General features: G+C 48.6%; 1 protein-coding gene across 1 annotated transcript in view; it reads right to left on the bottom strand.

The window, feature by feature from the left end:
• LOC125918752 (anoctamin-2-like) overlaps positions 1-14,079 on the bottom strand; it is a 94,460-nt gene that overhangs the window by 53,809 nt on the left and 26,572 nt on the right. Inside the window, exon 6 of the mRNA XM_049624946.1 lies at positions 12,334-12,398. Coding sequence (XP_049480903.1) covers positions 12,334-12,398 — 65 coding nt within the window. The remainder of the gene's footprint in view (positions 1-12,333; positions 12,399-14,079) is intronic.

Raw genomic sequence — 14,079 nt, forward strand, 5'->3', positions numbered from 1 at the left:
TTGGAAGGACAGAAGACATCTCAGGAGCAGAAACCGCTCTTCTCCCCAGACCCTCCCAACCCCACCCCTCCATCTTGTCTGGCACAAAATGTGCAATCTCTTTCTAGTGCCCCACAAGGAAGAACTTCAGGTCCTTTAAAAGTAAAAGCCAGCCAGATCATGTTAATGTCGTCCACACAAGTGCACCCACATAAGCCAAACTCTTCAAGGACGTACTCTTTTCCTTAGGATAAAGCCCCAAATCCTCAACCAGCCTACAGGATCCTCTAGGACCTGAGTCCTGCTTCACCCCAGCCTGGTCCCCTATCACTCCCCTCGCTGCAGACCTAATGCACTCTCTTCCAACAGTGGGGCAGTATACACAGTGGTGAAGAGAACCAGCTCTGAAGCCAGACTCAGGAGTTCAAATCTTACCTCTTACTTACTAGCTGTGTGACCCTGAGTGACTTCACAATCTCTTTGTGTTTTAACTTCTCATCTGCGAAAGGACTATAGTGATTCTATCTCAAAGGGCTGTTGTATGTTAGCAAATGCAAAGAGCTTAAGCAGTGCCTAACACACAGGAAGGACCATGTAATATCAGCTATTGCCATTACTCTGCTTACCTTTGCCTGGCTTATCTTTGCTTTCACTCATGTATCAAAACTTAGTTGGGGGCACCTGGGTGGCTCAGTTGGTTAAGCATTTGACTTTGGCTCAGGTCATGAGCTCACAGTTCATGAGTTCGAGCCCTGTATCGGGCTCTGTGCTGATAGCTGAGAGCCTGGAGCTTGCTTTGGATTCTGTGTGTGTGTGTCTCTGCCCCATCCTTGCTCATGCTCTGTTTGTCTCTCTCTTTCAAAAACAAATAAACATTAAAAAATTTTTAAGAAAACTTAGTTCAAAGTCACTTCTTCCTTAGTGAGTCCTTCTCCACCTAGGCTAGATTACCCTACATCTTTATTCCCATCACATTCCATGATCCTCCACTGTAAACCATGCCACATTTAAAATTAACTATATATTATCTGTGTTCCCTACTAGATCACAAGCCCCAGGAGATCAGACTAGTGTGGACCACAGGTTTAGATATTCCCGGGACAGTCCTGGTTTACACTTGCTGTCTCAGTGTGGTAGGTCAAATTGGTTTTCAGCCAATATTAACTTCCCAGCAACATAGATTTGTGCTTGGCTATGTGAGTTCTTTGGCCAATGGAACAGTAGCAAATGTGATGTTGGTGATACCTTAAGAGGTGCTATGTGTTTCCATTCCTTTGCTTGTGCTCTTGTGATTCATCATGAGAAGAACATGCCCCAGGTAGCTTCTGATCTAAGGAGAATGTACACAACTATGAAGACCTGAACAGTCTGAGGTCTGGAGCCAAGCCCAGACAACCCGCAGCCTGAAGCAGAGCTTTTCCACTCAACCAACAGATATACAAGCAAGACAAATAAGTGACCGCTGTGAGCAAGACAAATAAGTGACGCTGTCATAAGCTACTGACCTTGGGGTACTTTGTTATGCAGCATTACCATGACAATAGTTGACTAGTACACTCAGCATAATTATTAATAGTGCTCACCTTTACTCTTAAAAGTGTTCCAGGTAGATGATAAATAATGTAACCACCCAAAGTCAGCCCATAGCTACCTATCTTTTTGCCATTTTTAACTCCAGTGCCTAAAACAGTGCCTGGCTCAGGGAAGGCGCTCAATGAACCCACTGGATAAAACTGAACTGAATTACAGGATTTCTTAAATCTCTTCCCCAAAAACATGGAGTCTTCTTCCCAACTGCATAGTTAGATGTTAAACACTCAGAGAAGGGCTAATATATTCAAAAGGAGATATGATCTCACAGGATTTGACTGGATGGTGTTAAGCCTTCAGAGAAGGGCTAGTATTCCAAAGAGAGATACGATCTCACAGGATTTGACAAAGAGGGGAAACAGATCATGGAGTAAGCATGGAGGATGAATGAAGTGAAGGGGAATGAAGCTCCACAGGTAAGAGGAATCTCTATCAGGTGCATCAGGTGGGGCTTCCAGGAGGCTGAGTGTCCATGAGTGGGGCAAAGAGACACCCTTAGGATGGTTCTTCTCTCCACTGAGCAGCTTGCCTTCCTGACCAAAGGTTGAGGATTGGGCAGAATATCAACCGAAGGCAATACTGCCATTTTGTTATTGATAAGAGCTGGAAATCAGCCATTGTCTTTACCCTCATCTGGACAAAAATGCCCACATAAAAAGTTGAAAATCCCAGTCCTTTAATCCTCTCTCTGTCACTCTTGTGTTCAGTTGAGTATGGATTCTACGAGAGAAACTGACGCGGTGGAGCCAACAACCCTGAGGCCTAAGCCCTCAAGATGAGTTTTCCTGAGTCCCTTCAATGGGCTGGGTGACCCAAGCTAGGTGCCACATCTTTCAAAGTTTGCATCAACCATTCTGCCAGAGGCAGACAGCAATCCTTGGCGGTCAGCCAACCACTCATATCTTTGAATACCTTAGATAATCCCAAAGGTACTGGAGGACAGCAACCTCCCAGGCAGGGATCTTGAAGCTTTTTGTTTTGCTTTATTTTGTTTCTTGCTTATGTCTGTGACTTCCAGACCCACAAAATGCTGTGGTTTTCCGTTTCTAAAACAGAGGCATGTCCCTCTGCGAAAAGCCTGGGCGTGCCGGGCTAATTAAATTTAGCTATCTTGTGGTTGTTGTTGTAATGTGTGTTCCGCCAATGTTATTCAATGTGTTAAGACGTTTTCTGTTTATGTTGGTTACATACCCATGTGGTGTGGGTGGAGAACATCACTCAAGGGAATATCATTAGCAGGAACAGGGAGCTCAAGGGTTCCAGAGACACGTGGTGAGACAGTGGCTCACGGGATCAAACAGTTGGGCCGTGTCCATGGTAACTTATCCACATGCTAGTCCCTTCCCCCTTGCTAGGGCAAGAGCAGTCCCTCAGATCTACCTGAGGTCCCCGACTTCCGCAGACAGGCTTGCACCTGCCACGGCCAGCCTAGAGGTTTTGCAGAAGAGAAGAGATCCCCCTCTCTCCATCAGGGAGAGAGACTGCACCCGGTCCAAAGGGGCTGGGTGACTTGCCCAAAGTTTCCCAAGAGAGTGGGTGAGAAACTGCCTGCTACCACTTCACAGCTAGGAGTGCACGAGTCCTGAAACCCTCGTGAGCCCTGTTTTGCCACCTGCCTACATTCCAGAGAAGCCATCTGACAGCATCCCCTTTGGTTTTCCACTGTCGTGACTCCTTTGTCTAGGCTCTCTTGCCGCACTCTCTCAAACGTCTCCTCCAACCACTGCCCGTAGCACTGTGCTTTCTTCTCAGCGCTTCCTCAGCCTTGGCCATTCTTGGGTCTCTCCTGACCACAAATGCCTTTATCAGAGTCCTGTAAAGCTCCCGACCATATTTCTTCTCTCCTTCATATCTCTGCTTTCTACTCTAAACTCACCTGCTCCGTAAGTTACATGTTTCCCTCACAAACCACACTAAATCCAGGCACTACCCCTTCTAAACCTTCTACCACCTGCTCCTTGCACATCAACATATATCTGGTGTGTCAGCTACCTGCTGGGCACTACTTACAGCTCTATGACCTCTATCAGCAGCGCTCCATTATGAGCACCTTGTGTCCCAACATAACACTTCAAGCTTCCTGCTCCCCCATTTCTTTTAGTTGTGATGCCACACCCAGGGCAAAGTTCTTCATCCAGTAGACCCATGATGCAAAGACCGTGTTGTTAACAGAGTTCTATTTTGAGAATAATCTTTGATCATCTGGGTTTCTTGCGACCTGACGACATCACACTTATTCTGGTCCCATCTCTGAGGCCCCCTGAGCTTCAGAAACACCATTTCACTCTCACTGGGGAACAAAAAGAAGACATTCCCATGACAAAGGCAGACCTTCCACAAAATCCCACACCTAACAGGAGCCAGGAGCCAGACTCTGGGACAGACTGTGGAAGAGTCTCACCTGGTACACAGTGCGAACCTGCTGGGGTGTCTGGTTGCGAAACCTGCAAATAAGACACAGCAGCGCATTGGAGTTGGGCAGGAGCTACTCGATTGACAAGACCAAGAAGTGACAACTAACAACCTGACAACATGGAAGAAGTCAGAACAAAAAGACTTCAAAAAGACTGCAAAAAAAGACTGCTTTTGATTGAGAAATCAAAAGCATGGCGTTCTGGGGTTGCTTAACAGAGGCACAAATGATTCTCTCCAGCTCAACAAGCCAAGAGTGGCCCATCACCCCTGCCATGCCCAGGGGACTGTTCATAACCATGTCACCACTGTAAAGCAGAGGTTGACTATAGCCAGTGAGCTCCACTCACCAGGAGCCCACACTAGTTTTCCCTCAGAGATTAATACCAGATAGCTGGAAACCCAGCTTGCCTGACGTCCAGTTGGATGGAGCTGTGTGTCACCTTCAGCCACATGCTACAAGGGAAAAAATATAGTTTCTGTAATCAGACAGGTCTGGGTGTGAATCCCAGATGGGCTGCCAGCTCTGTGCCTTGGGAAAGGTCCTTATCTTACTGAGCTCAGTATTCCCATCTATAAAATGGAGGTAAGAATACTCATGTTGCAGGGTCACTGGGAGGCACAGAGCTCACACACACAAAGTGCACAGTTGCAATGCACTGATTTATAATGAGAAAACATAGTCCTATGATTATGCAATATTTGTCAAAACTCTTGAGCTGAAGGGCTATGTAAAGTTCTGCTAGCTTAGGGAATACTATTGTTTTCCTCTAGGGAGCAGATAAATAATAGCTTCGCTTAACCAAACCTATGTCCATCACCGCAGTATTTGTGCAATACTTTATCACAGTCCTCAAACTAGTATCACTGGCCAGGTAGGACAGGTGTTATGGTCCCTATTTCATAGCTGAGGAAACTGAGGTTTGGGAGACAGCTTGTCCAGACATTACATCAACTGGAAACAAAGCTGAAGCTAAAATTGAGTTCTTTTCATTCTTAACCCACTGCTCCTCACCTAAGAGAATGTCCCTAAGCAAGCGCCTCAGGACTTAAACACATGCACACTCTATCCATCTTTTAACTTAGTAAGTGGCGGCCTTACTCCTTCTCCATTTCCTTCCTGGATAGGGAGCTCTTATTTGTTTAAGTCTGTCTTCATATGAGTCCTCTCCAAATCTTTGATCACATTACTTTCCCTTCCCTGAAATATTTCCAGCCCAGCTGAGTTTTTTCTTTAGACACAATGACCTCAGTTAGACACATGTGAGGCTTTGCCATGATTTGGTAAGTTATGTGATCCTAAAATGTTTCCTGAGGATTTCCAGGGTCTGTGGGTACTGTGACATATCACATGGATATGTCTAGAAAGAGTTATGGTCACCTCCCAACAATCTTTGCCTGAGGCATGGCTGATACCCCTAAGCCCATCATTGCAGATGACTAGTTTGGGGGTCAATTTCCCCTCATGATCTTTTCCATATGCTAGTTTTCACAGCCTCACAGTTACTTTTTGTAAATTTCTCCATCAGTTTGTCCCTTCATTTCCCAGAAAAGCCTAGTGGTCATCTACAAGCTTAGAGATTTGACTTTGAACTTAAGCTCCCTCAGAACGGGGCCATGCTTAACTCATCTCCATACATCCAGCACCAATGTCTGACATACGGTCAGTGCAAAATATGTGTTGGTTCAACTACACTAGCTAATGTGTGCAGAAGGACCCTGCTCTGAGTACCCCAAGGCCAGTGAGTCCCGAAGAGAAGCATCATGATGATGAGGCTGTTGAAGAGCCCATGTCACACAAGGACATGCAGAAAGGCCCAGGAGCATTTTATGTAGAAGAAAAAAAAAGTCCAGGGAGCTGAACTAGAATCCGAAGGAGGGAAATAGGCAAAGTTCCTGCTCCGGCTCCATGATCTCCTAGTGACTAGAAATGTCCAGCAGAGAAAACAAGTGACCCCTGAGGCAAGATGCTTTCTACTACAAGAGAAATCAAGCAGAGGCTGGGCATTTGCTGGAATATGCTGTGACAGCAAGTCTCCATCCTTTCATTCCAGGCCTAGGCACTGGGGTGGCGGCCCCTAAGTGCATTCCTCCTCTGCCGGTATGGTTTGGTCCCAGAGGTTCTGGGTAGCTAAGAGTCTACTGCTCACAAGGGCCCAAGGGGAAAATGGAAAATATAGCTTGCCATGTATTTTTAGAATAACAGCAGCCTCTCTTCTTCCCTGGGAAATTGGACATAAGAGAGTCAAGGAGGCAATAAGCCGTGAGCCAGACAACCTGTTCTTTCCCCGGTTCTGCCCATGGAATTCTGGGTGGCCATGGGGAGTGTGCGTGCGTGCGTGTGTGTGTGTGTGTGTGTGTGGCCTCCTGGTACTTGGGATCCACCATCTGTACCATATGGCTGATACTGTAGGCAGAAAGATTAAAAGTTTGATCTGAAACAGGAGCCACCATCCATGGAAGGCTGTTCTGAGGTTTGGGAGGCCACCCTCGTAAGACCAAGCTGGCCTCCAGGCACAGCCTTGGACTGGAGTGGAGAGCACTGAATTCCAACTCCTTGTCCACAGGTTGACCACAGACCTACTGCTCTCCCTCTGGGGGGGGGGGGGGGGTTGCACCTGAAGGACAGTGGCTCTCAGTGGGGGAAGCAAGAACCCTGTCCCAGCTACATTTAATAAACAGCCTGGCTTACTTCCTGACCTGTACAATGGGCCAGAATATAACAGCACAGAACATTACAATCCTTGTTTCTGCCTTGCCCCAACCAGCTACTGCCTGCTGCTCTGTGTCTACTCTGTTCCCCCAACCCGGGAGGTAAAGGAAAAATATTCTTCAGGCCCACAAGATACTACTTCTTTCCAGTCTGCAAAAGGTTGCCCCGCCAAATCCAATACTTCAAATGCTGGGACCCATGCAAATACCAAGGTGCTAGCCTTGCACTTCGTCTCTCCTTGGTCTCCCCTCCCTTGGATCTAGCCTCACCTCCTTCCAATTCTCTGCTAATTCACAGGGCGGAGCCAGGGACACGGGCTGGACCGGCACAGAGTCTATACAGGTGAGACCTGTAAGTCAACTTTTTTTTTTTTTTAATTTTTTTTTTTCAACGTTTTTTATTTATTTTTGGGACAGAGAGAGACAGAGCATGAACGGGGGAGGGGCAGAGAGAGAGGGAGACACAGAATCTGAAACAGGCTCCAGGCTCCGAGCCATCAGCCCAGAGCCTGACGCGGGGCTCGAACTCACGGACCGTGAGATCGTGACCTGGCTGAAGTCGGACGCTTAACCGGCTGCGCCACCCAGGCGCCCCTCAACTTTTTGATCTAACGGCTCTCACTCAACAGCCATGAGGGATCTAGCTTTGAGTCAGTGGGATTTCCAGCCATCAGTATCAGGCTAAACAGTAAATCCATACAAAGGGCAGCCCAGGCTGGCCATGAATACACATTCATGTCCTTTAACCTCAGTCCTTCAGAAAGTAACATTTCTAATTCAAGTGCCACCTCTTCCAGGAAGCCTTCCCTTATTCTGCTAGTAGCAATTACTCTTCATCTGCTGTCCTGCAGTATTATGTTTGTACTTAAGTTATAATCCTTTTAAGCCCTCACTTCATCCTGCCTTGCACACATCTACCTCCCTACATAATTGCTAGATCTTTAGGGCACAAACCCCACCTTATTCATCTTGCACCTCCCCATGCCTCCTAGCACAGAGACTTGCTCACTGTAAGCATCAGTAAATGCTTACTGCGTTGGACTGAACTGCCTTTATAAATCCCAGAGAAGGATCAAGGAGGAGGCAGCAGTGCTCAGGAAATAATTAATCACGGGTTGATCAACATTTTTTCCTCTCCAGTCCCTCCCCCAAACCAGCTGCGGCCGGTCCTTCCTGAGCCTGGCCTGCTGAGAAGCCTCCTAAGAAAGAATGTGGCTTCCTCTGTCTTCCTTCTGGAGGGATTTGGATGGGTCACATTTCAGGGGGGTAGAAGTAGGGCCCCAAGACCGAGAGGGACAGATCAAATCACACAGCCATCTAGTGGCTGTCCTGGAGAACTCTGGCAAGGACAAGGACCTCCGCCTTGCAGAGGAGGAGGGAAAGGCAATTCCTGTGATGCCAGGGCTCCAGAGAGGCTCCCCATGGGCAGGGCTGGAGAGGGCTGGATTCTAAGATGGCAGAGATGTGCAGCAAGGTGGGGGCACAGGGCCGCTCTTGCTATTCACAGATGAGCCCCAAAGGCTGCGGAGATGGTGTGACCCCATAGAAATCACTCTCAAGTCATTGTGGAAGTGTTCGTGTCTCAAGACTTTAGGCCAGGACGTTTTGAAGAGAACTCCAGAGCTGCCACATGGACGGGTTCCATGCCCAAGGCCTGATTTCTAGGAAGCCTCACTCATGAAGTGGGCATTAAGTAATGAGTAAGAGTCTGGGTGCCTGGGTGGCTCAGTCGGTTAGGCGTCCAACTTTGGCTCAGGTCATGATCTCACAGTTCGTGAGTTCAAATCCCGCGTCGGACTCTGTGCTGACAGCTCAGGGCCTGGAGCCTGCTTCTGATTCTGTGTCTCCCTCCCCTCAGCAGCTCCCCTGCTCACACTCTGTCTCTCTCTCAAAATAAATAAAGATTTTAAAAAATTTTTAAGTAATGAGTAAGAGTCAATCACTCCTCTCCAGACTGTAATCCTGATTCGGTGTGGCAAACCCGAGGCCGTCCATGCGTTATCCTCTTGATGAATTCCCCAAAGTCAATGGACTGCAGTCATGCTAAGCCTGGGAGACTTCTGGACCCCTCTCTTCCTCACAAAGTCATGGGCAAGCAGCGGCATGGGCTTAAAATAAAATTTTTGTATACCAACTTCAACATAGTTAGCAGCTAAGTCAAACTCAGCTTAAAGCCTACTGCTTTGTCTGATCCATACCAAAACCTTCCAGCTAAGAAAATCAGCCTGTGAGTAGACATTAATTTTAGTGAAAAGACAGGTCATGGCCCTAATAGTGGATCACACCTGCACAAATTCAAAAGGCCCCAGGCCTCCAGGTTCCCCGGAAAATAAAGGCTGTTTCCCTCCTGGGATGTTGGGGAGTTAACCTAGAGCACTATAGACAAAAAAAAATCTACTTTTCTGGCTGTGAGGACCCTCTTATGGCTCCTAAGGGACCAGAAGAGTCATTTCCTTCCAGCTAAGGCATCATTTCATCCATTGTCTTGGTCACAAGCTGTGTTTCTACCAGGGCACAAGTGCTGCTGGCTGCAAGTTCTTAGAGAGAGCTACTGAGAGTGGTATCCCTGCTGGATACCTCCCTGGGGAACCTTCCAGGCAATGCTCTCTCTCTCTCTCACACACACACATACACACATACAGCTCAGGCCTGCAGGCCCCACCCAAGCTTTCCAGAGCAAAGACAGGATCCAGGGGTGGAGAGCCCTGTTGGGCTGGGAGAGACCCATTAGCAGTCTCACAGTGCAGCCTGCTGGGCACGAATGAAGGTGCAGCAGGAGGCAGGGGTGAGGGGTGCAGGGAAAGGTAACTTGCCTCCCCTCTGTCAACTTCTAACACCTGGGAAAGGGGCCTCAAACCCCAAATTTTCAGTTTAGGCTTGAAGGCCTTTGAAAGGGGAAAGATAGTACTGGGGCTTTCAAATGCACACAGATCTCCCACCCCCACCGAGTTGTCAACTGGTCGATGCTTTAGAACATTCCAAATAGTTGGCATGAAGGAGGAGCACTGGCGATCCACAGGAGGAACAGAAGATCAGTACTGAAAAGAAGGAGCTGAGTGTCCAAGGAAACAGGCGGGAAATGCCTCCCGTAAGCCTCTGTATGAATTGTCATTTCCAACTTATAGAGGACTTCCTGCTTCCGCCAGCCTTTCAACACAAGCACATGGAGACAATTTCTACATGAGGCCCAAAGAGGGTGTGGTCCACGTTAGTAAGCAGCAATGGAACAACACTGACACAGTGTGGGGGCCGGCCAGGGGCTGGACTATGCACAGGCTGGGTGGGTCCTGACAGGCGGTGGCAGGAAAGATGGAGAAGTTGCTGAAGAGAGATGGCCCTGAAGAAGCACCCACAGGACCTGGTGTCAGAGCAGGGAAGTGGCAGGTGAGAAAGAGGGCCGCCGATAAAGAGGAAAAAGGAGGTGGTTTTGAATCGGGCAAGGTAAGCTGGGCCATTCGCAAGGCAATGTAACAGGAGTCCAGGGTGGTGCCTGCTGGGTGTGGATAGCTGTTTCCCACACCTTGCACCCTCTTTTCTCTCCGTGACCCCTCTCACACCCTGGTCTCGCTTACCTGTCTCTGCTTCCCTGCCTATTACTCTGTTCGCCCCTAATGCCCCTGGCCCTTCCCTCTCTCCCACTACTGTCAATTTCTCCTTCCAGCAGCTCCTTGAAATTGGAGAGTTTCTTATACCACTGGGTGGACAGCAGCCCCCCCCCCACAACCCCCATACACCACCCAGTGACCCCCTTCCCTTCCCCCACAGCCAGCCTCAGAGGGATGCCTGAGGCTCCAGCCTTCCTCCCTCCCAGCCAAACCAGCCAAGCCACAGGCCTCACCCAGGAGCTGTGGGAGCTCCCTGAGCCATCTGATGTATGAGGAGCAGTGGACAGCCTCCAGCTCCACAGCACACCATGCCCCGTCTAGACAGATCTGAGCTCTGTGTCCTCAGGAACCGCCAGGCCCCAGAGCAAGGCTTTGCTCCAAAGGTAATTCTTCCCCTGCAGGTGAGGCCGCTTTGGTGGCCAAAACTGAGTGCACATTGGAGCCTTTTTCCACTTAGCTGGCGGCCAGTCACCTGAAGTCTCTGGGGGAAAAGACAAGGCTCTCTGGTAGGGAAAATTCTTATTTTTTCATCATATTTTGTAAAAACGAGTATGTAGCTGGAGAAAACAGGCGACAGAGTGGGTGGCCACTTGGGATGCAAGGAGGAAGATCAAAGCCCACCAAGCATGGAGGAAACAGCCTTGGTGTGGCCCAGAGAACAATCTAGGTGGCCAGTGCTTCAGACAAGGCAGCCAGGGAATGGGAGGTGTGGGGTGAGGAAGCCTCAGTCACAGGCACCCCATGGCCCTGCTCTGCGACCCCAGCGCTTCAGTTAACAGTCTTCAGCTGGAACAAACACCTGCTGTCAAGAGACATCCAAGCAAGCTCCCAGTTCCCTGGGCGGGCCGTCACATCTCTGTGTGGGAGGTGAACCTACCCAAGCTGCGGCCCCCAGGCTGCTTTCTTCTTCCAAGAAGAAGCTGGAATCCCTCCCTCTGGACACAATCCTTCTGGCTACTGCCCCCCTCACAATCCCAGCCCAGGGCAATTAGCCAGGAACACTCTCTGTGTTTACTGGCTGATTAATTAGCTCATTAGAAGAGCCACAAGTGACCGTGTGGCAGTGAGTCCATTATGGCAGTCATGAGGCCAAAAGTTCCCATCTTTTCCAAATGGGCCTGTGCTACCAAATCTCCTCACAGATCCCTCAGTTCAGCCTCCCAATTTATTATTCTTTTTTTTTTTTTTTTTTTTTTTTTTTTTTCAGTTTACGATAACCAGGATCCCGATGACCATGGAGGGAACGTGGCTTGCCCAAAGAAGCCACAGCCCACAATGGCAGGCCCGGCCTCCACTCTCAGCTCAGTGCTTTCCCGCTTCACAGTGCTGCCTCCCAACATTCCAGCTGGGAATGAAGCTGGGCTCAGACAGCCCACTGAGACTCCAGAGTCTTCAACCCACTTGAGGCTAGTCAGACCCACAGCATTCTAGTACATTCTCTCAAAGGACTTTCACTAATGTTCTGCAGAAGCTAGGGAAACTCTCAAGGTACCAAGACATCATTTGAGGGGCAGCATTGAAGGGAGGGATTCCAGTCTCTTCTCCCTTCTAATGTGAAGAAGCCATAAAGAGCTGACATTCCCTGTCAGAAGAGCCAGTTTATTCCTCACGTGATTAGTCAGGTCTTCCCTTCTCTTGGTCAACACCATGGCCACTTGGGCATAACCCAAGATCTGCTTCACCCTATCCTCCAGGATGAATCTGAAGGACAATAGTAAGAGTGATAGCTGCATACACACACACACACACACACACACACACACACACACACACAGGCAGGGAAAGAGAGACTATATGCTGAGAGACAGAAGTCATGGTATATCAATGAACATTAACTGCTGCCCCACACAGACCCCATTCCCCTCCCTGCCCTGAGCTGCTTCCTCATGCATCAGACATAGAGCAGGACAATCATAGCCTAGAAAAACAGATCCTTCTCCTTGGCCAACAGACTGCCAGGGGTTAAGAGGGTTGACAGGTGCCTCTCAGAATCTGCATCTCTAGGGTCCTTCCAAGAGTGCCCCCCAGATCTTACCTGATGAGGTCAATAGGTTGAAATTTATAAAACACTCCATAGCGTGCCCATTCTTGATACAGCAGCTAAACAAGAAAAACAGGGAAACAGATAAGAGGTGCAGGGGGACAACTGTTCACCTGTTTGTCCACCCTAGCAAGTCAAAATTTTAGCGCCCCAAACCACCCTAGCAAATCAAAATTGAATCCCCAAAGTTCAGCTTCTAGGAAAATTCTCACGAGATCCACCAGAAAGATATCCAAAGGCAGGAGGCTACAGAGGCTGACTTCCTCTTTGGCTATAGGAGGCTATAGAGGTGACCTTTATCACACTCTGGGGCAGTGCTTGACAATCATAACCCCACCTTCTTTATTCCCTTGCTTTGCTTCATCCAGGAAAATGAGTCCTGGCTTGCTTTCATTCACTCATTTAACGTATTTATTGAACATCCACTACATGCCAGATGCTGGATATAGCTATAAACCAAACAAAATCACTGTTGTCATGGAGCTTACACCCTGATGTGTGGAAACAAACAGAAACACACCAACATGTAAGATTTATAAATGCTTGGGGCACCTGGGTGGCTCAGTTGGTTAAGCATCTGACTCTTGGTTTCAGCTTGGGTCATGATCTCATGATGTGTGAGTTCGAGCCCTGTGTCGGGCTCTGTGCTGACAGCACAGAGCCTGCTTGGGATTCTCTCTCTCCCTCTCTCTCTCTCTCTGCCTCTCCTCGCCTCCCCTGCTTGCACACATGCTCACTCTCTCACTCTCTCTCTCTCTCAAAATAAATAAGTAAACTTTAAAAAAATAGATTTATAAATGGCTTTAGGAAAAGCAAATTGAGGCAAAGGAATAGAATACAAAGGGCAGTGGAGTGGAGTAGGATGCTATTTTAGATAGATGGCAAGGGAAGGCCTCTCTGAAGTGACCTCTGAGCTGAGGAAGTGAGGGAATATGCCAGGCAGAAAAGTGCTCTCCTGTGCAAAGGCCCTGAGGACAGTGCATGCGTTATATCCTAGGGAAAACAGGGAAGCCTGTTTGCACTTCCAGGGCAGTGTGACTGTGAGGCAAAAAATGAGAGATAATGTCAGAAAGTACTGAGGTGGCAGATCACTCATGGGCTTGTAGGCCATGCCCAAACCTTTGGACTTTGAAGGAAGCCAGGAGGGGAGATTTGCCGGAGTAGGGAGAAACAGCCTGCCTTGACTACAGACCTCCCACTCCGGCTGCTGTGTGGAGAAGAGACTAAGAGCTGGCATAGGAGTAGGGGGTCTACCACAGCGGTCCAGAAGAGATCATGGTGGCCTTTGCCACAGAGGCAGTGGGGGAAGTAATGAGAAGTGGTTGATTCCACTTTATATTTTAAATGTAGAGTAAGATTTACTGTTAGATTGGATGTGGAATGAGAGATGGAGAACCTGGCCTGAGCTGCTGAGTGAATGGTGACTCCATGCGCTATGGTGGGGAGACTGTGGGAAGAACCAGTCAGCAAGGCAGAACCAGTTCCGTTTGGGACGTGCTAATCCAAGATGCCCTTCTGGCATCCACATGGGGCTACTGAGTAAGCAGCTGGACGTAAGCTTCTGGAGTTCAAAGGAGAGTCCATCTCCTTTACAAAGAAGATGTACATTTGGGAGGTGTCAGGCCAGAGATGACTTATAAGGTCATTAAACTAAGGATCTAACCACCAAGGAAGAGGAAGTAGGTAAGGAAGAGGCGTGACATCAGGGCCCCAGTGCAGCAATGGTCAGAGAGCAAGGAG

The sequence above is a fragment of the Panthera uncia genome, chromosome B4, assembly GCF_023721935.1.
Source record: "Panthera uncia isolate 11264 chromosome B4, Puncia_PCG_1.0, whole genome shotgun sequence".
Taxonomy (NCBI): domain Eukaryota; kingdom Metazoa; phylum Chordata; class Mammalia; order Carnivora; family Felidae; genus Panthera; species Panthera uncia.